This window comes from Salmo salar, chromosome 10 (assembly GCF_965601325.2).
Source record: "Salmo salar chromosome 10, fSalSal1, whole genome shotgun sequence".
NCBI lineage: Eukaryota > Metazoa > Chordata > Actinopteri > Salmoniformes > Salmonidae > Salmo > Salmo salar.
In genome coordinates, this window is record NC_138300.1 from 20,593,331 (window position 1) to 20,621,271 (window position 27,941).

Below are 27,941 nucleotides of genomic sequence, written 5' to 3' on the forward strand. Positions count from 1 at the left end.
ATAACTACATGCACACAATGCACACGCACACAAATCCACATTCTGAAATAAAAAATGTGTGTCTTGTGTTTAGTGTACGGTTGAATTTGCTATTAAGATTAGACTACATTTACCCTGGCTACATTACGACCTGCACAATGTTTTCTTTCGTGGATAGCAAGCATTGATACTAACGTTATTAGTTTAATGAGGTTTAACGTTACTGCTTCTACTGAAACATTGTAGCCTTCCTACTGGCACAACTTATCGTCATGCACTAACAGCAAATGCAACAATATAGCAGTTCAGTTGTTCCCTGTTACTTTCGCTGATTTACACATTCTGGTGCGCTCTTATAGTGATTAACTTTGTGCTGAAAATGTGTGAAATGCGGAACAGCCCAACGAGCCCAGTCCTGCACAGAGTCAGCAGTTCCCCTGCACTGCCAAAATCAAACAGCAATACGACAGGACACGGCAGGCTAACTGCAGGATAGAGAGCTATGAGTCAAGTACTGCACCATATCAATAACAGCCCAGCTGGAACAAACGACATACGGTCTATCTAACTTCAGACAGACAGTATTCTTGAAGAGATAATGGTAAGTCCTCTAATGTATGGGTTGGCTCTGTGTCTGGGCATCATGCAGTCTTTTTTCTTACTGTATGGGAGATTTCTGTACAGTAACCTTAAAGATGTGCTACAGTAGCCTAGTGCCGTACAGTGCAGATGATGAGAGGATCAAGGAGTATGGTCAGGTTATTTGTTTACAATGTGGTCAGCAGCATATTTCCATGTTCCTGTTATAGGCAATTAAAATCTATAATATTGCAGAGGTGTCTGTAAAGGAACTTGCTGCAATAACAACCATTTATTACATGAATGCTATTAGTGTTTATATATTTATATCTAAACATATGGGGGCGGGGCTCTGACATTCCCACTGGGCAAAACCGTATTTTTATTTTCCACGTCATTTCAACCCCACAAAAATATATGTTGAATCAACATGGAAAACGGATTGGATTTCAAAAAAGTAATATAAGAGAATTTCGTATTTCTTTCAATCAACTTTTAACCTAAAGGGTGACATCTTGGTTGAATTCACTCACGTTACTTAAGAACGCAACCAAACGTAAATCAAAACTAAATGTTGAACTGACATCTGTGCCTAGTGGGTTGTCTCCATACAGGTGTAGACTAAAGTTGCACTTTAATCCAAAATACACCCCCCCTGTGTGATACCATTTCTGAAGAACTTTATTGAGCAGCTACAGCTCCTCACCCTTTCTCATGGAATTCTAACATAGGCTGGTGCCAAGGGAGCAAACATTACAGGCTCCTTTCCCTTGTTGCTATGACATGGCAAACTGCCATCACCTACCACTGCATGATGTAGCAGCTGATGTCATAGTAATACCAATTTACAATACACTCTTATCCAGAGTGACCTGCAGTAGTGAGTGCATACATTTTTGTACTGGTCCCCCATGGGAATCAAACCCACAATCCTGGTGTTACAAGCACAATGCCCTACCAACTGACCCACACCTACCCTAAACAACATGCAATGGATGGCAGAGTAGTGTAAGGAAAATAACTTCACCCTCAACGTCAACAAAACAAAGAAGGTGATGGTGGACTACAGGAGACCAGATAGCGCACGCCACCATCCACATCAACGGGCCGCAGTGGAGAGGGTCAAAAGCTTCAAGTTCCTCGGCGTGCACATTACTTAGGACCTGAAATGGTCTCTTGACTCCCTTAATACCGACAGCATGATGAAGAAGGCGCAACAGCGCCTCTTCAACCTCAGGAGGCTGAAGAAATTAATCTTCAACTCTAAGACCCTCACAAACTTCTACAGATGTACTGTTGAGAGCATTCTGTCGGGCTGTATGACTGCCTGGTATGGCAACTTCACAGCCCGCAACTGCAGGGCTCTCCAGAGGGTGGTGCGATCAGCCCAACTCATCATTGGGGGCACACTGCCTGCCCTCCAGGACACCTAGAGCACCCAGTGTCACAGAAAGGCCAAGAAGATCATCAACGACAGCCACGGCCTGTTCACACCGCTACCATCTAGAAGGCGGAGACAGTACAGGTGCATCAAAGCTGGGGCCGAGAGACTGATAATCAGCTTCTATATCCAGGTCATCAGACTGTTAAACAGTCATCACTAGCTGGCCTCCGCCCAGTATCCTGCCCTGAACCTTAGACACTGTCACTAGCCGGCTACCACCCGGTACTCTACCCTGCACCTTCTTCAGGCTAGGGTCCTTTTTTTCTCAATTTCCGCCTGACTGACGTGCCCAAAGTCAACTGCTTGTTACTCAGGCCTAGAAGCTAGGATATGCATACAATTGGTACCATTCAAGCACTTTGAAGCACTTTGAAGTTTGTAGAAATGTTAAAATAATGTATGAGACTATAACACAATTGAAATGTTAGGAGAAAATCCAAAGAAAACATATTTTCTTTTTTTGAGAGCCCATGCTCTTACAATGGAATGCATAGGGGCATATGCAATTCCAGCTCCCAGATTGCAATTTCTATGGCTTCCACTAGATGTCACAGTCTTTGTTCAAGGTTTCAGGCTTGTAACTTGAATAATGAAGAAGAAATATGAGTTTTAGTATGACGACACCAGTTTGGAAATCTGTGTTATACTTCTTTCCTTATGAAATATTATAGTTTAATTAAATTTTAGGGTACCTGAGGAATAAATAGAAACTTATTTTGACTTGTTGAAACAAAGTTTAGGCGTAGTTTTTAGGATTACTCAAATCGACGGCGCCAACTAAATGTACTTTTTGGGATATAAAGAAGGATTTTATCTAACAAAACATTACATTTAAGTCATTTAGCAGACGCTCTTATCCAGAGCGACTTACAAAATGGTGCATTCACCATATGATATCCAGTGGAACAACCACTTTACAATAGTGCATCTAAATCTTTTAAGGGGGGGGGGGGGTTAGAAGGATTACTTTATCCTATCCTAGGTATTCCTTAAAGAGGTGGGGTTTCAGGTGTCTCCGGAAGGTGGTGATTGACTCCGCTGTCCTGGCGTCGTGAGGGAGCTTGTTCCACCATTGGGGTGCCAGAGCAGCAAACAGTTTTGACTGGGCTGAGCGGGAACTGTGCTTCCTCAGAGGTAGGGGGGCCAGCAGGCCAGTGGTGGATGAACGCAGTGCCCTTGTTTGGGTGTAGGGCCTGATCAGAGCCTGAAAGGTATGGAGGTGCCGTTCCCTTCACAGCTCCGTAGGCAATCACCATGGTCTTGTAGCGGATGCGAGCTTCAACTGGAAGCCAGTGGAGAGAGCGGAGGAGCGGGGTGACGTGAGAGAATTTGGGAAGGTTGAACACCAGACGGGCTGCGGCGTTCTGGATGAGTTGTAGGGGTTTAATGGCACAGGCAGGGAGCCCAGCCAACAGCGAGTTGCAGTAATCCAGACGGGAGATGACAAGTGCCTGGATTAGGACCTGCGCCGCTTCCTGTGTGAGGCAGGGTCGTACTCTGCGAATGTTGTAGAGCATGAACCTACAGGATCGGGTCACCGCCTTGATGTTAGTGGAGAACGACAGGGTGTTGTCCAGGATCACGCCAAGGTTCTTAGCACTCTGGGAGGAGGACACAAGGGAGTTGTCAACCGTGATGGCGAGATCATGGAACGGGCAGTCCTTCCCCGGGAGGAAGAGCAGCTCCGTCTTGCCGAGGTTCAGCTTGAGCTGGTGATCCGTCATCCACACTGATATGTCTGACAGACATGCAGAGATGCGATTCGCCGCCTGGTTATCAGAAGGGGGAAAGGAGAAGATTAATTGTGTGTCGTCTGCATAGCAATGATAGGAGAGACCATGTGAGGATATGACAGAGCCAAGTGACTTGGTGTATAGCGAGAATAGGAGAGGGCCTAGAACAGAGCCCTGGGGGACACCAGTGGTGAGAGCGCATGGTGCGGAGACAGATTCTCGCCACGCCACCTGGTAGGAGCGACCTGTCAGGTAGGACGCAATCCAAGCGTGGGCCGCGCCGGAGATGCCCAACTCGGAGAGGGTGGAGAGGAGGATCTGATGGTTCACAGTATCAAAGGCAGCAGATAGGTCTATATTATTATTATTTTTTTTTTTTTGAGAGAGAGATAGCAGGAGAGCTGGCCAAGGACGGCACGTTCAAGAGTTTTGGAGAGAAAAGAAAGAAGGGATACTGGTCTGTAGTTGTTGACATCGGAGGGATCGAGTGTAGGTTTTTTCAGAAGGGGTGCAACTCTCGCTCTCTTGAAGACGGAAGGGACGTAGCCAGCGGTCAAGGATGAGTTGATGAGCGAGGTGAGGAAGGGGAGAAGGTCTCCGGAAATGGTCTGGAGAAGAGAGGAGGGGATAGGGTCAAGTGGGCAGGTTGTTGGGTGGCCGGCCGTCACAAGACGCGAGATTTCATCTGGAGAGAGAGGGGAGAAAGAGGTCAAAGCACAGGGTAGGGCAGTGTGAGCAGGACCAGCGGTGTCGGGTGACTTAGCAAACGAGGATCGGATATCGTCAACCTTCTTTTCAAAATGGTTGACGAAGTCATCCGCAGAGAGGGAGGAGGGGGGGGGGAGGGGGAGGAGGATTCAGGAGGGAGGAGAAGGTAGCAAAGAGCTTCCTAGGGTTAGAGGCAGATGCTTGGAATTTAGAGTGGTAGAAAGTGGCTTTAGCAGCAGAGACAGAAGAGGAGAATGTAGAGAGGAGTGAGTGAAAGGATGCCAGGTCCGCAGGGAGGCGAGTTTTCCTCCATTTCCGCTCGGCTGCCCGGAGCCTTGTTCTGTGAGCTCGTAGTGAGTCGTCGAGCCACGGAGCAGGAGGGGAGGACCGAGCCGGCCTGGAGGATAGGGGACAGAGAAAATCAAAGGATGCAGAAAGGGAGGAGAGGAGGGTTGAGGAGGCAGAATCAGGAGATAGGTTGGAGAAGGTTTGAGCAGAGGGAAGAGATGATAGGATGGAAGAGGAGAGAGTAGCGGGAGACACTACATGTTGTAGCTGGGACCCTTTGGATTGCAAATCAGAGGAAGATTTTCAAAAAGTAAGTGAATATTTAATCGCTATATGTAAATTTATGAAACCTGTGCTGGTTGAAAAATATTTTGATTTGGGGCGCCGTCCTCAAACAATCGCATGGCATGCTTTCGCTGTAAAGCCTATTGTAAATCGGACAATGCAGTTAGATTAACAAGAATTTAAGCTTTTAACCAATATAAGACACTTGTATGTACCTAAATGTTTAATATCCATAATTTTTATGATTATTTATTTGAATCGCGGCCCTCCAATTTTACCGGAAGCTGTCGACAGGGGTCCCGCTGGCAGGACGCCCAGTCCTAAGACTAGAGACTGCCGCTCTATGTACAAAGTATCATTGAACACTAATCACTTTAATAATGTTTACATACTGTTTTACCCACTTTATAGATACATTTGAAGTCGGAAGTTTACATACACTTAGGTTGGAGTCATTAAAACTTGTTTTTCAACCACTCCACATTAAAACTCGTTTTTCAACCACTCCACAAATTTCTTGTTAACAATCTATAGTTTTGGCAAGTCGGTTAGGACATCTACTTTGTGCACGACACAAGTTATTTTTGCAAAAATTGTTTACAGACAGATTATTTCACTTTATCACAATTCCAGTGGGTCAGAAGTTTACATACACTAAGTTGACTGTGCCTTTAAATAGATTACCTGTGGTTCTATATCAAGGCCTGCCTTCAAACTCAGTGTCTCTTTGCTTGACATCATGGGAAAATCTAAAGAAATCAGCCAAAAAAAATTGTAGACCTCCACAAGTCTGGTTCATCCTTGGGAGCAATTTCCAAACGCCTGAAGGTACCACGTTCATCTGTACAAACAATAGTACGCAAGTATAAACACCATAGCCGTCATACCGCTCAGGAAGGAGACGCGTTCTGTCTCCTAGAGATTAACGTACTTTGTTTGCGAAAAGTGCAAATCAATCCCAGAACAACGCAAAGGACCTTGTGAAGATGCTGGAGGAAACAGGTACAAAATATCTATATCCACAGTAAAACGAGTCCTATATCGACATAACCTGAAAGGCCGCTCAGCAAGGAAGAAGCCACTGCTCCAAAACCACCATAAAAAAGCCAGACTACGGTTTGCAACTGCACATGGGGTCAAAGATTGTACTTTTTGGAGAAATGTCCTCTGGTCTGATGAAACAAAAATAGAACTGTTTGGCCATAATGACCATTATGTTTGGAGGGAAAAGGGGGAGGAATGCAAGCCGAAGAACACCATCCCAACCGTGAAGCACAGGGGTGGCAGCATCATGTTGTGGAGGTGCTTTGCTGCAGGAGGGACTGGTGCACTTCACAAAATAAATGGCTTCATGAGGTAGGAAAATGATGTGGATATATTGAAGCAACGTCCCAAGACATCAGTCAGGAAGTTAAAGCTTGGTCGCAAATGGGTCTTCCAAATGGACAATGACCCCAAGCATACTTCCAAAGTTGTGGCAAAATGACTTAAGGACAACAAAGTCAAGGTATTTGCGTGGCCATCACAAAGCCCTGACCTCACTCCTATAGAAAATGTGTGGGCAGAACTGAAAAAGTGTGTGTGAGGAAGGAGGCATACAAACCTGACCCAGTTACACCAGCTCTATCAGGAGGAATGGGCCAAAATTCACCCAACTTATTGTGGGAAGCTTGTGGAAGGCTACCCGAAACGTTTGACCCAAGTTCAACAATTTAAAGGCAATGCTACCAAATACTAATTGAGTGTATGTAAACTTCTGACCCACTGGGAATGTGATGAAAGAAATAAAAGCTTAAATAAATCATTCTCTCTACTATTATTCTGACATTTCACATTCTTAAAATAAAGTGGTGATCTTAACTGAGCTAAGATAGGGAATTTTTACTAGGATTAAATGTCAGGAATTGTGAAAAACGGAGTTTAAATGTATTTGGCTAAGGTTTACGTAAACTTCGACTTCAACTGTATTCTAGTCATGGCTCATCCTATATAACTACTAGAGGTCGACTGATTATGATTTTTCAATGCCGATACCGATACTGATTATTGGAGGACCAAAAAAAGCCGATACCGATTAATCGGACGATTTTTTAATTTATTTATTTGTAATAATGACAATTACAACAATACTGAATTAACACTTATTTTAACTTAATATAATACATCAATAAAATCAATTTAGCCTCAAATAAATAATGAAACATGTTCAATTTGGTTTAAATAATGCAAAAACAAAGTGTTGGAGAAGAAAGTAAAAGTGCAATATGTGCCATGTAAGAAAGCTAACATTTAAGTTCCTTGCTCAGAACATGAGAACATATGAAAGCTGGTGGTTCCTTTTAACATGAGTCTTCAATATTCCCAGGTAAGATGTTTTAGGTTGTAGTTATTATAGGAATTATAGGACTATTTCTCTCTATACGATTTGTATTTCATATACCTTTGACTATTGGATGTTCTTATAGGCACTTTAGTATTGCCAGTGTAACAGTATAGCTTCCGTCCCTCTCCTCGCTCCTACCTGGGCTCAAACCAGGAACACATCGACAACAGCCACCCTCGAAGCAGCGTTACCCATGCAGAGCAAGGGGAACAACTACTCCAAGTCTCAGAGCGAGTGACGTTTGAAACGCTATTAGCGCGCACCCGCTAACTAGCTAGCCATTTCACATCGGTTTCACCAGCCTAATCTTGGGAGTTGACAGGCTTGAAGTCATAAACAGCGCAATGCATTGCGAAGGGCTGCTGGCAAACGCACGAAAGTGCTGTTTGAATGAATGCTTACAAGCCTGCTGCTGCCTACCATCGCTCAGTCAGACTGCTCTATCAAATCATAGACTTAATTATAACATAATAACACACAGAAATATGAGCCTTAGGTCATTAATATGGTAGAATCCGTAAACTATCATCTCAAAAACAAAACGTTTTTTCTGTCAGTGAAATACGGAACCGTTCCGTATTTTATCTAATGGGTGGCATCCCTAAGTCTAAATATTCCTGTTACATTGCACAACCTTTAATGTTATGTCATAATTACGTAAAATACTGGCAAATTAGTTCGCAACGAGCCAGGCGGCCCAAACTGTTGCATATACCCTGACTCTGCGTGCAATGAACGCAAAATGACACAATTTCACCTGGTTAATATTGCCTGCTAACCTGGATTTCTTTTAGCTAAATATGCAGGTTTAAAAATATATTCTTCTGTGTATTGATTTTAAGAAAGGCATTGATGTTTATGGTTAGGTACAGTCGTGCAACGATTGTGCTTTTTTCGCAAATGCACTTTTGTTAAATCATCCCCCAGCGAAGTCGGCTGTCTTTGTTAGGAAGAAATAGCCTTCACAGTTCGCAACGAGCCAGGCGGCCCAAACTGCTGCATATACCCTGACTCTGTTTGCAAGAGAAGTGACACATTTTCCCTAGTTAAAATAAATTAATGTTAGCAGGCAATATTAACTAAATATGCAGGTTTAAAAATATATACTTGTGTATTGATTTTAAGAAAGACATTGATGTTTATGGTTGAGCAACGTGTTCCACATCGATTATATGCAACGCAGGACAGGCTAGATAAACTAGTAATATCATCAACCATGTGTAGTTAACTAGTGATTATTATTGATTGATTGTTTTTTATAAGATACGTTTAATGCTAGCTAGCAACTTACCTTGGATTCTTACTGCATTCGCGTAACAGGCAGGCTCCTCGTGGAGTGCAATGTAAAGCAGGTGGTTAGAGCGTTGGACTAGTTAACCGTAAGGTTGCAAGATTGAATCCCCAAGCTGACAAGGTAAAAATCTGTCGTTCTGCTCCTGAACAAGGCAGTTAACCCACAGTTCCTTGGCCGTCATTGAAAATAAGAATGTGTTCTTAACTGACTTGCCGAGTTAAATAAAGGTCTAAAAAAACAAAACAAAACAAAAAAAAAATCGGCCAAATCGGCGTCCCAAAATACCGATTTCCGATTGTTATGAAAACTTGAAATCGGCCCTAATTAATCGGCCATTCCGATTAATCGGTCGACCTCTAATAACTACTGCTGTACACACCTTTTCTATTCACATACTGTCTATACACACTTTTCATATACACATATATTTACACTGAACAAAAATATAAAAGCAACATGTCCCATGTTTCATGAGCTGAAATAAAAGATCTCTGAAATTTTCCATATGCACAAAAAGATTATTTCTGTAAAAATGTTGTGCACATTCTCCTTTGCCAAATACATTTTACCTTTATTTAACTAGGCAAGTCAGTTAAGAACAGATTCTTATTTTTGATGACGGCCTAGGAACTGCCTTGTTCAGGGACAGAATGACAGATTTTTACTTTGTCAGCTCGGGGATTCGATTTTGCAACCTTTCGGTTACTAGTCCAATGCTCTAACCACTAGGCTACCTAGTGGACAAGTGTGGCATGTCAAGAAGCTGATTAAACAGCATGATCATTACACAGGCGCACCTTGTACTGGGGACAATAAAGGCCACTCTAAAATGGGCAGTTTTGTCACACAACACAAAGCTACAGATTTCTCAAATTTTGAGGGAGCATGCAATTGGCATGCTGACTGCAGGAATGTCCACCTGAGCTGTTGCCAGAGAATTGAATGTTAAACAATGTACATTAGCAATAAGTCCGGCCTCACATCCGCAGACCATGTGGAATGGCGTTGTGTGAGTGAGCGGTTTGCTGATGTCAATGTTGTGAACAGAGTGTCCCGTGGTGGTGGGTTTATTCAATGGGCAGGCATAAACTACGGACAATGAACACAATTGCATTTTATTGATGGCAATTTGAATGCACAGAGACACCATGACGAGATCCTGAGGCCCATTGTTGTGCCTTTCATCTGCCGCCATCACCTCATGTTTCAGCATGATAATGCATGGCCCCATGTTGCAAGGATCTGTACACAATTCCTGGAAGCTGAAAATGTCCCAGTTCTTCCATGGCCTGCATACTCACCAGACATGTCACCACTCATTGAGCATGTTTGGGATGCTCTGGATTGACGTGTATGACAGAGCGTTCCAGTCCCAACAATATTCAGCAACTTCACACAGCCATTGAAGAGGACTGGGCCAATATTCCACAATCAACAGCCTGATCAACTCTATGCAAAGGAGATGTGTCATGCTGCATGAGGCAAATTGTGGCCATACCAGATACCGACTGGTTTTCTGATCCACGCCCCTACTTTTTTTAAGGTATCTGTGACCAAAAGATGTATATCTGTCATGTGAAATCCATTGATTAGGGCCTAATGAATTTTTTTTCAATTGACTGATTATGAACTGTAACTCAGTAAAATCTTGTTCCATTTATATTTTTGTTCAGTGTAGAAATAGATCATGCCTCTCCCTAAACAGCAGGAAGCAGATTGTACGGTAAACTTCCCAACCAGTTCTTGACTATGGTGACACCGTTTATCGGAATGCAGCAACCACTACTCTTTAATCTTTGGATGCTGTCTACCATAGCTGTATATATTTTAGACTCGGTCATGTTTTTTTACTGTGTATTTAAATACTGTAATATTTCTACTAATGTACATTGCAATTTACTTACATACACTTTTTATACACCGCTTATTTATATACTGAATTAATGACATAACTCACTCTAATATACTGCTGTACATATCATTTTTAGTATACTGCCACACCTTGACCTGAGAGAGTCGTTTTTCTCTGTTTGGTTAGGTCAGGGTGTGACATGGGGTGGGCATTCTATGCGTTGTATGTCTATGTTGTTTTTTCTTGATTGGCCGAGTATGGTTTCCAATCAGAGGCAGCTGTCATTCGTTGTCTCTGATTGGGAATCATACTTAGGCAGCCCTTTTTCCCACAGTCAGTTGTGGTGTTCTTGTCTTTGTGTTGCATGTGTTTGCACACATAGCTTTTCGTTCGTTGTATTGTTTTTTCTGGTTCACATTTAAAACAAAGTATGATGAGCCTAACTCACGCTGTGCCTTGGTCTACCTTTTACGACGGACGTTACATATACAGTGCCTTTGGAATGTATTCAGACACCTTGACTTTTCCCACATTTTGTTACGTTATAGCCTTATTCTAAAATGTATTAAATAGTTTTCCCCTTCATCAATCTACACACATAATGATTTTTAGAAATTGTTGCTAATTTATAAAAAATTTAAAAATGAAATATTATATTTACATAAGTATTCAGACCTTTTACTCAGTACTTTGTTGAAGTACCTTTGGCAGCAATTACAACATCGAGTCTTCTTGGGTATGACGCTACAAGCTTGGCACACCTGTATTTGCGGAGTTTCTCCCATTCTTCTCTGCAGATCCTGTCAAGCTCTGTCAGGTTGGATGGGGTCCGTTGCTGCACAGCTATTTTCAGGTCTCTCCAGAGATGTTTGATCAGGTTAAAGTTTGGGCTCTGGTTGGACCACACAAGGACATTCAGAGACTTGTCCTGAAGCCACTCCTGCATTGTCTTGGCTGTGTGCAGGTTTTCATCAAGGATCTCTCTATACTACCCCCATCTATCTTCAGAGCTCATGCTACTAGGTGACCTAAACTGGGACATGCTTAACACCCCAGCCATCCTACAATCCAAGCTTGACGCCCTCAATCTCACACAAATTATTAATGAACCCACCAGGTACCACCCCAAAGCCATAAACACTGGCACCCTCATAGATATCATCCTAACCAATTTGCCCTCTAAATACACCTCTGCTGTTTTCAACCAAGATCTCAGCGATCACTGCCTCATTGCCGGCATCCGTAATGGGTCTACGGTCATACGACCTCCACTCATCACTGTCAAACGCTCCCTGAAACATTTCAGTGAGCAGGCCTTTCTAATCGACCTGGCCCTGGTATCCTGGAAGGATATTGACCTCATCCCGTCAGTAGAGGATGTCTGGTTATTTTTTTTAAATGCCTTCCTCACCATCTTAAATAAGCATGCCCCATTCAAGAAATTTAGAACCAGGAACAGATATAGCCCTTGGTTCTCCCCAGACCTGTCTGCCCTTAACCAACACAAAAACATCCTATGGCGTTCTGCATTAGCATCAAACAGCCCCCGTGATATGCAACTTTTCAGGGAAGTTAGAAACCAATATACACAGGCAGTTAGAAAAGCTAAGGCTAGCTTTTTCAAGCAGAAATTTGCTTCCTGCAACACAAATTCAAAAAAGTTCTGGGACATTGTAAAGTCCATGGAGAATAAGAACACCTCCTCCCAACTGCCCACTGCACTGAGGATAGGAAACTCTGTCACCACCGATAAACCCACTACAATTGAGAATTTCAATAAGCATTTTTCTACGGCTGGCCATGCTTTCCACCTGGCTACCCCTACTGAAGTCAACAGCACTGCACCCCCCACAGCTACTCGCCCAAGCCTTCCCCATTTCTCCTTCTCCCAAATCCATTCAGCTGATGTTCTGAAAGAGCTGCAAAATCTGGACCCCTACAAATCAGCCGGGCTAGACAATCTGGACCCTTTCTTTCTAAAATTATCTGCCGAAATTATTGCAACCCCTATTACTAGCCTGTTCAACCTCTCTTTCGTGTCGTCAGAGATTCCCATAGATTGGAAAGCAGCTGCTGTCATCCCCCTATTCAAAGGAGGGGACACTCTTGACCCAAATTGCTGTAGACCTATATCCATCCTACCCTGCCTTTCTAAGGTCTTCGAAAGCCAAGTCAACAAACAGATTACCGACCATTTCGAATCCCATCGCACCTTCTCCGCTATGCAATCTGGTTTCAGAGCTGGTCATGGGTGCACCTCAGCCTCGCTCAAGGTCCTAAATGATATCGTAACCGCCATCGATAAGAAACAATACTGTGCTGCCGTTTTCATTGACCTGGCCAAAGCTTTCGACTCTGTCAATCACCACATCCTCATCGGCAGACTCAATAGCCTTGGTTTCTCTAATGATTGCATAGCCTGGTTCACCAACTACTTCTCTGATAGAGTTCAGTGTGTCAAATCGGAGGGCCTGTTGTCCGGACCTCTGGCAGTCTCTATGGGCGTGCCACAGGGTTCAATTCTTGGGCCGACTCTTTTCTCTGTATACATCAATGATGTCGCTCTTGCAGCTGGTGAGTCTCTGATCCACCTCTACGCAGACGACACCATTCTGTATACTTCTGGCCCTTCTTTGGACACTGTTAACAACCCTCCAGACGAGCTTCAATGCCATACAGCTCTTCTTCCGTCACCTCCAACTGCTCCTAAATACAAGTAAAACTAAATGCATGCTCTTCAACCGATCGCTGCCTGCACCTGCCTGCCTGTCCTGCATCACTACTCTGGACGGTTCTGACTTAGAATATGTGGACAACTACAAATACCTAGGTGTCAGGTTAGACTGTAAACTCTCCTTCCAGACTCACATCAAACATCTCCAATCCAAAGTTAAATCAAGAATTGGCTTCCTATTTCGCAACAAAGCATCCTTCACTCATGCTGCCAAACATATCCTCGTAAAACTGACCATCCTACCGATCCTCGACTTTGGCGATGTCATTTACAAAATAGCCTCCAATACCCTACTCAACAAACTGGATGCAGTCGATCACAGTGCCATCTATTTTGTCACCAAAGCCCCATATACTACCCTCCACTGCGACCTGTAATCGTTGCCAAACCCACTGGCTCCAGGTCATCTACAAGACCCTGCTAGGTAAAGTCCCCCCTTATCTCCGCTCACTGGTCACCATAGCAGCACCCACCTGTAGCACGCACTCCAGCAGGTATATCTCTCTGGTCACCCCCAAAGCCAATTCCTCCTTTGGCCCTCTCTCCTTCTAGTTCTCTGCTGCCAATGACTGGAACGAACTACAAAAATCTCTGAAACTGGAAACACTTATCTCCCTCACTAGCTTTAAGCACCAGCTGTCAGAGCAGCTCACAGATCACTGCACCTGTACATAGCCCATCTATAATTTAGCCCAAACAATCTACCTCTTCCCCTACCATATTTATTTATTTTATTTTGCTCCTTTGCACCCCATTATCTCTATTTCTACTTTGCACTTTCTTCTACTACAAATCTACCATTCCAGTGTTTTACTTGCTATATTGTATTTACTTTGCCACCATGGACTTTTTTGCCTTTACCTCCCTTATCTCACCTCATTTGCTCACATTGTACATAGACTTTTTTTTCTACTGTATTATTGACTGTATATTTGTTTTACTCCATGTGTAACTCTGTGTTGTTGTATGTTGTCGAACTGCTTTGCTTTACCTTGGCCAGGTCGCAATTGTAAATGAGAACTTGTTCTCAACTTGCCTACCTGGTTAAATAAAGGTGAAATAAATCAAATAAAATACTTTGCTCCCTTCATCTTTGCCTCGATCCTGACTAGTCTCCCACTCCCTGCCACTGAAAAACATCCCCACAGCATGCTGCCACCACCATGCTTCACTGTAGGGATGGTGCCAGGTTTTCTCCAGACATGAAACTTGGCATTCAGGCCAAAGAGTTCAATCTTGGTTTCATCAGACCAGAGAATCTTGTTTCTCATGGTCTGAGAGTCTTTAGGTGCCTTTTGGCAAACTCCAAGCGGGCTGTCATGTTTGGCTGGGCGGCCAGCTCTAGGAAGAGTCTTGGTGGTTCCGAACTTCTTCTATTTAAGATTCAAATCAAAGTTTATTTGTCACATGCGCCGAATACAACAGGTGTAGCGTACTTACAGGCTTTAACCAATAGTGCAAAAAAGGTGTTGGGTGAACAATAGGTAAGTAAAGAAATAAAACAACAGTAAGAAGACAGGCTATATACAGTAGCGAGGCTATAAAAGTAGCGAGGCTACATACAGACACCGGTTAGTCAGGCTGATTGAGGTAGTATGTACATGTAGATATGGTTAAAGTGACTTTGCATATATGATGAACTGAGTGTAGCAGTAGCGTAAAAAAGGGGTTGGCGGGTGGGTGGTGGGACACAATGCAGATAGCCTGGTTAGCCAATGTGCGGGAGCACTGGTTGGTCGGGCCAATTGAGGTAGTATGTACATGAATGTACAGTTAAAGTAAAGGGGTGGCTGGGATCTTTGACAATTTTTAGGGCCTTCCTCTGACACCGCCTGGAGGCCATTGTGTTCTTGGGGATCTTCAATGCTTCAGCACATGTTTTAGTACCCTTCTCCAGATCTCAGCCTCGACACAATCCTGTCTCGGAGCTCTACGGACAATTCCTTCGACCTCATGGCTTGGTTTTTGCTCTGACATGCACTGTCAACTGTGGGACCTTATATAGACAGGTGTGTGCCTTTCCAAATCATGTCCAATCAATTGAATTTACCAAGTTGGTGAAACATCTCAAGGATAATCTATGGAAACAGGATAAACCTGAGATCAATTTTGAGTCTCACAGCAAAGGGTCTGAATACCTATGTAAATAAGGTATTTCTAAAAACCTGTTTTCACTTTGTCATTATGGGGTATTGTGTGTAGATTGCTCAGGAATTTGTTTAAATTAATCCATTTTAGAATAAGGCTGTAACGTAACAAAATGTGGAAAAAGTCAAGGGGTCTGAATAGTTTCCGAAGGCACCGTATCTTGTGTAAATTCATCCGATGTATGTATAGATTTAATTTGGATTAATGTTACATTGCTATTTGGGTTGTTAATTAGTTTCCTTCCGACATTTCTTGATTGACATTATACTCCATTGTTAGGCGCTAGTAACGTAAGCTTTTCACTGCACCTGCTCTAACATTGGTAAACTGTGTATGTGACCAATAAACTTTAATTTGATTTGTTTATAGGCTAGCCATATTAGAGCTTAGGAATGGCTAGCAGCACCATTGGATACTCCATAACTGGAACTTCACTGATTGGTCCTTCTCTGCCTCCCTTGCAGCTCTCCTCACAGCACCTGTCCTTGGGGACAGTGACCTGCTTGGTCCTAATCTTTGGCCTCTGTGTGACCTCCCTCCCTACCGATGCCGAGAAGGGAAGGAGGAAAGTTGTTCATGTACTCGGTAAGATCTCTCCTTCTCTCTATCCCCATCCCACACACGTTGCATCATTGTAATGAGAATGTTTTTTTTTACGTTCCAAGGGGAGAATAAAAGAGCAGCTGTCTGGGTTTCAAAATAAGTGAGTTGCCAAACTTTATCTCTCCTCCAGGATTATTGGCAGTCAACTGTAGAAAATTGAATTTCTGTTTCATGTAGAATGAGGTAGGAGTCATGTTATCAGTAAAATGTGGCTAAATTCCATCCGCTTCGTATTCAAGCAGATGTTGATTTGGACTCTTAGAACAGTCTCTATCAACGCTGTGAAGAAGCTGTGTTCAGCCTGATTGGGAACTTGCTGATGCTGTACTGGCAACCAGCTACAATATCACCTTGTTATCATCACCTGTCCTTCTTAATTATAATGTTATTATGATGTTACAAACCGTATGCCTCCACCTGGATACATCTCTATTCACGCCTGAAATCCCAACCTAGATTTATGTTTCAATGTATTCTGTAAACAGGTCTCAAAGCTCAGCGATCGGTTACAAACATTTCAGAGTGCAGAGTTCCCAGCTCACAGTCATTATAAGCAGCTGTCATGGCTAATTGTAGGCTTTGTGATCTGTTCACAATAAGCAGACTCTTAGAATGAGAATCAGTCAGCTGTGTTGCTCAGTAACCCTCAGAGAAGAGCACTGTCACAAAGCCTAGGAGACGGCCTGGCTGCCAATGACGCAAACCAGAGCTGCTTGTACATTCCATTTCAAATAAAGTTGTCTCCTACCCACTGCTCTCATTCACTACCCCTCACAAATCTGAGACAACTGGGTAGGTGTAAGTTATAGCTCCCCCTACGCGTCATATTGATTTCCAATCCTGTTAGATTTGCGAAGTGGAGTGAACACGGGTGTAGATGTGGGTAGTCAAACACTTTCTGGAATGAAACACAGCTAAGGCCTTGGGAATTCAGCTCGCCTCAAAAGAACTGTGATGTAATAGGCAGTGCCAGTGACACAGAACAAGGCATGCTGGGACCTGGTGCTGATGATGAAACACACGTCTCTCAGGTGACATGTCTCCTCAGCCCATTGGCCCCCATAGGGGAAACAACAAGCTATCTAATTATATACACTTTCACCATCATAACCTTCTAACTAAAGTTTGGGTGGTTCCCATAACTTTAACAGTAATAATGTCCCTATATACTGTAGATCATCACACTATGAGAAAATCCTCCTTTTAAAAGTAAATTACTGGTGCATCAGATCATTGATAAACAAACTGTAAGTCCCCCACAACCTTCCCTGACCTGACCATTCCTGTTCCTCTACTCCCCCTCTCTGCGTCCAGAGGATGACACCGGGGCAGTGATCGTTCAGACCGCCCCTGGTAAAGTGATCACCCACCGGGGAGGCTCCATCACCCTGCCCTGCCGCTACCACCACGAACCCGAGAGCTCTGACCCCAACCGCATCCGCATCAAGTGGACCAAGGTGACGGACGCGCTGGTGTTTGAGGATGTGTTCGTGGCATTGGGCCTCCAGCAGAGGTTGTTCGGGTCGTACCGGGGTCGTGTGTCCCTGGAGCAAAATGGACCGGGGGATGCCTCGGTCATCATCCACAACGTCACCTTGGAGGACTACGGACGCTACGAGTGTGAGGTTACCAACGACATGGAGGACGATACGGGATTCGTCAACCTCGATCTTGAAGGTCAGAGGTTAAGGTTGAAGGGTTAAGGGTTAGATGGGTTCAGAGCCATGTATTTAGAGAGTTGAGCCACCTTTTAGAATGTTAAATATTGTTCTAATTCTAGACATACAGTTACATAGCATTATTTACCAGGTTTCTGAACACCCCAGCCATGAGCTGTTCACTTCCTTACCAACAGGCTCAGAGACAGTTTCTATCTACAAGCCATCAGACTGCTGAACACTGGACTGACCACCTGCTCTGATTCTCCACACCTTAGCACACACACACACACATACTCATTCTAAACATTATACTTCCCATGTAATGTTAATCCTTAAGTCTATTGATGCACCCGTGCGTCAATCTAAGTAATATCATTTAAAAAAACGATCAAAATCCATCAGTTTAAGCTAGAGACATGCGTCTCAATCCACCGCATCCACCTACACTACCGTTCAAAAGTTTGGGGTCACTTAGAAATGTCCTTGTTTTCCATGAAAACATACATGAAATGAGTTGCAAAATGAATAGGAAATATAGTCAAGACATTGACAAGGTTATAAATAATGATTTCTAATTGAAATAATAATTGTGTCCTTCAAACTTTGCTTTCGTCAAAGAATCCTCCATTTACAGAAATTACAGCCTTGCGGACCTTTGGCATTCTAGTTGTTAATTTGTTGAGGTAATCTGAAGAGATTTCACCCCATGCAAGTTGGATTGGCTTGTTGGGCACTTCTTACGTACGGTCAAGCTGCTCCCACAACAGCTCAATAGGGGTGAGATCCGGTGACTGTGCGGGCCACTCCATTATAGACAGATTACCAGCTGACTGCTTCTTCCCTAAATAGTTATTGCATAGTTTGGAGCTGTGCTTTGCAAAATGGAGTGATAGCCTTCCTTCATCATCATCCCTTTTACCGTGTACAAATCTCCCACTTTACCACCACCAAAGCACCCCCAGACCATCACATTGCCTCTACCATGCTTGACAGATGGCATCAAGCACTCCTCCAGCATCTTTTCATTTTTTCTGAGTCTCATAAATGTTCTTCTTTGTGATCCGAACACCTCAAACTTAGATTTCTGTCCATAACTTTTTTCCAGTCTTCCTCTGTCCAGTGTCTGTGTTCTTTTGCCCATCTTAATATTTTATTTTTATTGGTCAGTCTGAGATATGGCTTTTTCTTTGCAACTCTGCCTAGAAGGCCAGCATCCCGGAGTCGCCTCTTCACTTTTGACGTTAAGACTGGTGTTTTGCGGGTACTATTTAATGAGGCTGCCAGTTGAGGACTTGTGAGTCGTCTGTTTCCCAAACTAGACACTCTAATGTACTTGTCCTCTTGCTCAGTTGTGCACCAGGGCCTTCCAATCTTCTATTCTGGTTAGAGCCAGTTTGCGCAGTTCTGTGAAGGGAGTAGTACACAGCGTTGTACGAGATCTTCAGTTTCTTGGTAATTTCTCGCATGGAATAGCCTTAATTTCTCAGAACAAGAATAGACTGACGAGTTTCAGAAGAAAGTTCTTTGTTTCTGGCCATTTTGAGGCTGTAATCGAACCCACAAATGCTGATGCTCCAGATAGTCAACTAGTCTAAAGAAGGCCAGATTTATTGCTTCTTTAATCAACACAAAACAGTTTTCAGCTGTGCTAACATAATTGCAAAAGGGTTTTCTAATGATCAATTGGCCTTTGAAAATGATACATTTGGATTAGCTAACACAACGTGCCATTGGAACACAGGAGTGATGGTTGCTGATAATGGGCCTCTGCACGCCTATGTAGATATTCCATAAAAAATCTGCCGTTTCCAGCTACAATAGTAATTTACAACATTAACAATGTCTACACTGTATTTGATGTTATGTTAATGGACAACAAAATTGCTTTTCTTTCAAAAACAAGGACATTTCTAAGTGACCCTAAACTTTTGAACGGTAGTGTATGTCGGCTTTCCGCATCTGCGGTGGAAGGTGGCCGAGCTACAGCAGTGTTTTTCAGACCATGAGACATCCCGAAATTGGGTCTTCTCACAAAAAGTCTGTAGCGTCCAAACGGTTTGGCCTACAAACGAATATGACCACTCTGTGGTGGTCATACTCTCATTTGAAGGTCACGGGACTCGTGTGAAGGTTAGCCAAACAAATTAATGAAAGTATGTAGGTAGTTTTGTGCCGACAAAAATAAGGGGTTAAATATGTGTCCAAAAAAAACTAAAATATATCCTGAGTTTTCTTATCTCCTAGATATAGAACAGACACTTCAAAACCAAATTCCCTATGATTTTTTTGGGACTGTCTTTTTTGCATTTATGAATGTGTTATTCAGTGTGTTTCTATGGGCTATAGTAGTAAAGGGCAAATTCAATATTCTATCAAATAATATATATTTTTATACCTAAAGGGAAATTCAAAATAAAATAGATAAATAATCCATGTTATGACCATCTTAAAAAAAATCCATATGTTATCTTAGTAGAACTTGTCCTCATAGCTCAGTATCTCTCTCTCTCTTTCCCCCAGGTGTGGTGTTCCCCTACTATCCCCGGGTGGGGCGCTACAAGCTCAACTACCACCAGGCTGAGGACGTGTGTAAGGAGCAGGATGCCATCCTGGCCTCCCATGCCCAGCTCCACAAGGCCTGGCTGGATGGACTGGACTGGTGCAACGCTGGCTGGCTGGAGGACGGCTCCGTCCAGTACCCCATCTCCCACCCCCGGGACCAGTGTGGCCGCAAGGACACCCCTGCAGGGGTACGCAACTACGGCTACAGACACAAAGAGGATGAGCGATATGATGCCTTCTGTTTCACCTCCAACCTCAATGGTGAGTGTGGGATGTGTGGGCTTTCTTTCCTTGAACAGATGAGATATGTGAACATTGATAGGTGATGTGTAGATTCCCCAGATATCTTTCCACCATATTGCCTCTGCTCTGACTATACAGTGTTTTCGGGTCTGTGTGGATGAAGCATGTAAATTTTGATGGGGCAATAAAACAGAAAACAAAGTGGGATGCATGCTAGCAAAGCCACTACACAACATAAAACTAAACAATACGTGAATTGCACTATAACGGTGACAAACGGTGCCCACAAACTGTTAGGGTCTGCATAAAGCTGTCCCAACAGCAGAGTCCCAACAGCAGTCCCAGCATCTTACCACTGCTACACGTGGCTATCAGCTGGGCCTTGTCTGGCAGTGAAACAGTTCTTTCAGCCTCATTTACTGCCTTTTAAAAAAAACATAGCTGGCTGACTTGCTTAAACAAATGTGGTTTCTAATGACAATTGAGATGAACAAATTATGGCATAAGGGGACGACAAGCAGATAAGAGGCAATTCTTAATTTTGATTAAGACATTAATGAGCGAGCCCTGTACACCAAGTCAGAACCTTAGGAATAATAAAGGGGGCATATAAGCAGACAATGAAAGCTCTTACAACATTCAATTACATTTCTCTAAAACAGGTTATAGGCTACATGTGCACCACCAAGTCAGAACAGTAGGCGAAATTAAGAGGGGTAAATAGACCAAATTATTAGGGTGAGGCACATGGGCTACTAACAGCTTACTACACAACATACACTTAGTATTACTTTCTTGGCTACAGTATACATATCTCCCTGGCATATTACATAATTTATGCAGCAGCATACAATACATTTTTGGACACCTTGTTGTGCTGTGCTCACTTGAACAGGAAGGTGACACGGTGGTCCTTCGTGGGCAAAATTTGTCATCAAAGTCTGGCATTCTCTGGATTTATGGTGTTTTCAAGACAACTGGGAACTTGGAAAAAAACAAGGTCGAATCATGATGACGTCATTGATCTTCAGGTCGCAGCTCTAGAAAGAGACCTGAGTTCCCGATTTACAATTCCGTGTTGGATGACCGTTCAAAACTTATTTCCCAGTCGGAGCTCGTTTTTTCGGGAATTCCCAGTTGTCTTGAACTCACTGAAGTTAACAGTTGTTTTGGGCGATGCAAAAAAATCATGGTTCATTGACAGCATGGCCAATGTTGAATGTTTATCATTTTAAACTCGGAAAAGAGACACTTAATTCCAGATTTAGGACCACACAGCCACTCCACTGAATAGCAGGCTAGTGATTGCTTTCTAATGCTTGCAGTTAGCCACTGTCACTGATTACTTCCAAACCACTCATTGTTTAATTTGTGATTTCCAACTTGTTGTGTAATGTTTATGTCCAATGGCCGATGAGCACCGATACGTTTTATCTATAATTTCTCTTCATTATTTGTCTTCATATGACAAGGATTAAAAAGGATTTGCCAGTAGATTGTTGACTTGATTCATGATGATGACTGCAAGCTAAGATTTTGAAAGTATGATGTTGACTTGATCAGTCCAATCAAAGCTACTGTAGACATAATGTGAATTGACGTCATTTTATCTGTGAGCCTTCTTGGATGGGCACTTCTAATGTAACTCTATGGCAGCACCCAAGGGCCTTGAATTTTTTTAGGTCTACCTTTAGACTTGGCGGTGATGTACTGTCCCCACGAGTGACAGAACACTGAGCTAATCATGGCGCAACTACACTGCATGCACAATTATTAGGCAAGTGAGTATTCTGATCTTATCATTATTTCTATTCACATTTTCGAACTCCAAACCATATAAACTTGAATGCTTATTGGATTTAATCATTTTCAGGTGATATGTATTTGTGTAATGAGGGAGGGTGTGGCGAAAGTGAATAACACCTTATATCAAGGTGTGCATAATTATTAGGCAGCCTCATTACCTCAGGTAAAATGGGCCAAAAAAGAGATTTAACTGACACTGAAAAGCCAAAAATGTAAAATGCCTTTCAGACGGATGCGACACTCTTTAAATAGCTAAACTATTGAGGCGTGACCACCGGACAATCAAACGTTTTGTTGCGAACAGTCAACTGGGGCGCAGAAAACGGATGGGGAAGAAAAGGCGCAAATTAACTGCAAAAGACTTGAGAAGAATTAAACGTCAAACTACCAGGAACCCATTATCCTCCAGTGCCACCGTATTCCAGAACTGCAACCTACCTGGAGTGTTCAAAAGTACAAGGTGTCAAGTGCTCAGAGACATGGCCAAGGTCAAGAAGACTGAAACAAGACCACCACTGAATAAGATTCACAAGTTGAAGCGTCAAGATTGGGCAAAGAAATACCTGAAGACAGATTTTTCAAAGGTTTTATGGACAGGTGAAATGAAAGTGACTATTGATGGACCAAATGGATGGGCCCGTGGCTGGATCAGTAATGGACACAGGGCACCACTTTGAGTCAGGTGCCAGGAAGGTGAAGGAGGGGTACTGGCATGGGCTGCTATCATTGAGGATGAGGTAGTTGGACCTTTTCGGGTTGAAGATGGACTGAAACTCAACTCCCAAACCTACTGCCAGTTTCTGGAAGATTCTTTCATCAAACAGTGGTACAGGAAGAAGTCCTCAGCATTCTAGAAGGCCAAGATCTTTATGAGACAATGCTCCGTCACATGCATCCAAGTACTCCACTGCTTGGCTAGCCAGCAAGGGCCTCAAAGATGCCTGAATAACGACCTGGCCCCCTTCTTCACCTGACTTAAATCCTATTGAGAACTTGTGGGCCCTTCTCAAACGTGAGATTTACAGTGAGGGAAGACAATACACCTCTTTGAACAGCATTTGGGAGGCTGTGGTTTCTGCTTCAGCAAAAATTGATCGTGAACAGATCAAGAAACTGACAGACTCCATGGATGGAAGGCTCATGGCAGTTCTTGAAAATAAGGGTGGCTATATTGGTCACTGAATACACGCAGTGTAGAGAACATTACCAATACCTACGCTCCGTTTTTTCCGCTGGCTGCACCACCACCACAGAAAGCACTGAGCTAGGCTGAAACACCTGTATTTTGGAGCTGCCTTACTCAAGAAAGCAAAAAAGAGACCATGTTTGTATGTGGCTTTATTAACAATAATTTTTTTAACGTTGTTTGCAAACTGATATGTGACACGTGTTATTTCCCCACAATTTTTGGGAGTTATTTGTATATTTATTTTTTAGATTTTGCTAAAAATGTGGGGCTCAAAAACAAAAAATGTGGGGCTCCCACCTCCCCTGAATGATGGGTCGTCACTGGTAAGGAGACTAGGCGAGGTGTATTGCGATGCAGCCAGAGAGTCCACAGTGGGAAGAGGGGCATGTCTCTGATCTCTGCACCGTGATCCCCTAAGCCCGAGGCCATCGGATTTGGTTCAGTCCCTGTTTTGATTCTGCCCTCTTAAAAGGGCCACAGCGTCTAATGATATTCTTTATTGAACATTAAAGCAAAATAGTCCTTTTTGCCAAGAGCTGAACTATCTGAGCTAGAGAAGAGAACAACACACTAGCCGTAGTCGAACTTTAACCTGGTACTTCATAGTGGAGACCTAACAGTCTCTTCATTGCCTCCCCAGTGAGTTAATTACAGTCAACAGACAACAGACAGTCTGGCCTGAAATGTGGGCTATCTTCAGGAGCGATGGTGGGTGATACTGTTGCACTGACCAGCTGGAAGATATTTACCCAGTAGCCCTTGGGGAATTATAAGACAATATTACTCCCTAACAGGCAGCAGCCACATAAATAAACGGAAACAAGACTGCTGTCAGCCATTCTGTGGTAGAAAATGACCCTATGTTTTCTAGGTTAGCTTGTTCATCCCTCTCTGTAAAAACTTAACTCGGCTTCATTTCTACAATCATGATCCCATAACTGTAAATGCTTCTGGCGAGAAGTCTTCCTAGAGCAAGATGAAATTAGAACTGTAAGTATTTTACAGTAATTTTGAGCGAGAGCACTGTCCACCGCCGCTGCATGCTGTTCGATTTTGAGTGGCTGCCCAGACGGATGTTTGGTTTTTGAGATTCGGAACACATTCTGCAGGCAAGGGATCAAACTGTTCTGGTCTATGAGAACTCATAATCTCTCCCCTAAGGGTGTCTGCTGCTCTTATTTCATGTGGTTCTCTCTCTATCTCCTTCTCTCTTTCTTTCCCTCACACCCCTGACAATTTATCTTTCTCACCCTCTGTCTCACTCCTTTCACTCCCCTCCCCTCCCCTCCCCTCCCCTACCCTCCCCTCACTCACTCACTCACTCACTCACTCACTCACTCACTCACTCACTCACTCACTCACTCACTCACTCACTCACTCACTCACTCACTCACTCACTCACTCACTCACTCACTCACTCACTCACTCACTCACTCACTCACTCACTCACTCACTCTCACACACACACACACTCTCACACACACACACACACACTCTCACACACACACACAAACTTCTCTCCCCCCTCTCCCCTCCTCTCTCCTCCAGGTAAGGTGTATTTCCTGAAGCGCTTTAAGAAGGTGAATTATTCTGAAGCAGTGAAGGCGTGCGTTCGTGATGGCTCCGTGGTGGCCAAGACGGGCCAGCTCTATGCTGCCTGGAAGATCCAGCTGCTGGACCGCTGTGAAGCTGGCTGGCTGGAGGATGCAAGCATCCGCTACCCCATCGTCAACCCACGTACCCGCTGCGGAGGGCCCCAACCGGGGGTCCGCCACCTGGGCTTCCCTGACTTGAAGTTCCGCCTCTACGGGGTCTACTGCTTTCGCAAGAATGAAGAGAGTGTTAATGGTGATGTGGTGAAGTCGACCCAGGGCCCAAGGAAGAGCAACAAGGACATCCCCATGAACACCACCTCCACCAGAACTATCTAGAGAGAGAGAGAGAGACAGAGGAGGGTTAAGATCACTGCCTGTACAACATAGCTCCATCCATTGCTTTAACTAAACAACATGGATAAACATCACTGACAACACATGCTAATTAGCAGGATTCACCAGAAAGGGAAAGTAACTGCTTTGTTCAAAAAGGGGCGGAATATTTATCTCTGGGATTTCTCCTGTCTGGTGTTAAACGAGGTGCCAGTTTGTTGAGAGCATTCTGTGCGCCTTTCACTGTCTCAGAGAGGCTTAGCTAGTAACTGCAGCTGATCATAATTTCTCAGGCACATCAAGATTGGAAAGCCTTTCATTAAATAACTCCATAGTTGACTATGTGTCTATTGGAGGCATGGAGATAGGCCACATGCATGATGGGGTCTCAGACTCCACAGTGTGTTCTGGTCTCAATGTGGCTTCATTTCCAGAGAAAAAGGCCCTTTGCGAGAGGCACTCGACTTCGAGCAGTGCCAGCCAGAGAGAGTCATATTAATTAGTGTGCAGTACAGACAGAGACAGAAAGACAGAGATAATTTACTATGTCTGTCTGAGTGTAATGAATGTAGCACATTAAGAGATCCTCTCCCTCAGAGGCCTGATTAGCAGAGACTGATGATGAGCTTTAAAGCAGACTACTAATGCCTGATCAATCTGTGAATGTTGCCAGTTGCCAGCATGATGCCCAAGCTTTGCCTGGCATGGCGGGGCACTGCTCAGAGGTGCCCTTTGAGTTTACCGCGCCCCCAGTCGCCTGCCTCTGGGCACAAACTGGTTGAATCAATGTTTCCACGTCATTTCAACAAAAATATGTAATGTGATGATGTTGAATCAACGTGAAAACTGGTTAGATTTGCAAAAAGTAATCAACGTAAGGGAATTCCGTCTTTTTTTCACCCAATTTTGAACTTAAATCCAATGACGTGACATTTTGTGTTTATTTCACGTTGAATTAACGTTAGTTGACAACTCAACCAAATGTAAATCAAAACTAGACATTGAAATGGTGTCTGTGCCGAGTGAGCAGTTGCCATGTTTGGGTAGAGCCAATTATTAAACGTTATTCACCTCAGTAACTAACTAAGTACTGGCATGCCATACCAGAGCTCAATAAACATAGTAGTGAATATTGCACTTAGATATACTTTATGACGAAATGGTTAGTCTATAGCAAGCATGTTATACCTGGATGCGATTTTAGTATCTGGGGCTGAAGCTGAACTAACTGAACTATGTTATAGCTGCTTTAATAGCTGCTTAATTACCTCATATTTCTATGCAGCCATGGCTATCGATTGCACTCTTTGTTCAATTGTGAAATAGCGCGAGATTTTAACTGTATTGGTCATTATCTCGATGCATGAATGTATCTATAGTTAGGGCTATATGCTGATGCTGTGCTACAAAAGTAACAAATGAGATCTTGACAATGTTGTTAAAAATGTTTGATTCTGTGATATTCTGTCTTTGCATTTTCATCATCTCTACTGTGATATCCTAATAAACAAAACTAAATGAGACTGTATCAGTCGTCTTGAAGTGTTTGTTTCTGAGCAGCACTAGAGTGCAGGCTTTAGTGGAACAACACTTTGTGCACTGCCAACACAACAAAAGTGACAATGTCATTTCCATAGCAACAGTCTTAACGAACCCAAATCAAGTTCAAGGCAAACTGATAACATGAAATAATCATTCTGCTAATTGATACACTTGAGTAAAGCAAATTGGAATGATTGAGTGAGCTGTAGCTACATCCTCGACAGCATAACCACGTTTGTTGAAACATTTGTTAAAGACACATTCAAATGCCATGAAGACATATTGTGAGTATTTAAAAAAACAATCATTAGAACAGTGTTCATCAGCCATATCAATCTCTGCTATGAATTATAAGTCTACCGGCATAGAAACTAAAGGAATTAACAGAGGCGAAGCCCTGAGTCATATTGACATTTATATTTCAGGGGTATTCATTATCTATTCCACATTTCAATATTGAAATATGCTTGGCTGATCTGGTGTTGGTTCTTGAAATGCTTAAACTCAGAGGTGATTAAGTTATTCATATTTAACTACACAATGTTACAACTTATTTTATGGAAGGCAAATGAGTGTAACGGGTGTCGTAATGATCAGACCGAAACGCAGCGGGAACGTGTATACTCATCTTCTTTTTAATGTTGAAGAAGGAAAACAAACAAATCACGTATACAAAAACAATAAACGACACTAAACAGTCCTGTCAGGTGTACAGACACAAAACAGGAGACAACTACCCACAAACCCCCATAGCAAAACATCCCTATACATGGGACCTTCAATCAGAGGCAATGAGGAATAGCTGCCTCCAACTGAAGGTCAATCAAAAACCCTAAACTTAGAAATAGAAAGACTAGACTAGAACATAGAAATGTACTAACATAGAACATAACCAAAACCCCTGAAACACTCTAAACAAACACCCCTCTTACATAATAACATAACCCAACAAACCCCAAACCACATAAAACAAACACCCG

General features: G+C 43.2%; 1 protein-coding gene across 1 annotated transcript; it reads left to right on the forward strand.

Annotated features, from left to right (window-relative positions):
• The first annotated feature begins 405 nt into the window (after positions 1 to 405).
• On the forward strand, positions 406 to 26,947 carry LOC106613724 (hyaluronan and proteoglycan link protein 4). The gene is made up of 5 exons (XM_014216276.3): positions 406 to 580; positions 15,892 to 16,012; positions 17,345 to 17,707; positions 20,212 to 20,514; positions 25,040 to 26,947. Exons 1-5 carry the CDS (start codon positions 578 to 580, stop codon positions 25,420 to 25,422), a joined length of 1,173 nt encoding a protein of 390 aa, XP_014071751.3. The 5' UTR covers positions 406 to 577; the 3' UTR covers positions 25,423 to 26,947.
• The last annotated feature ends 994 nt before the right edge of the window (positions 26,948 to 27,941 follow it).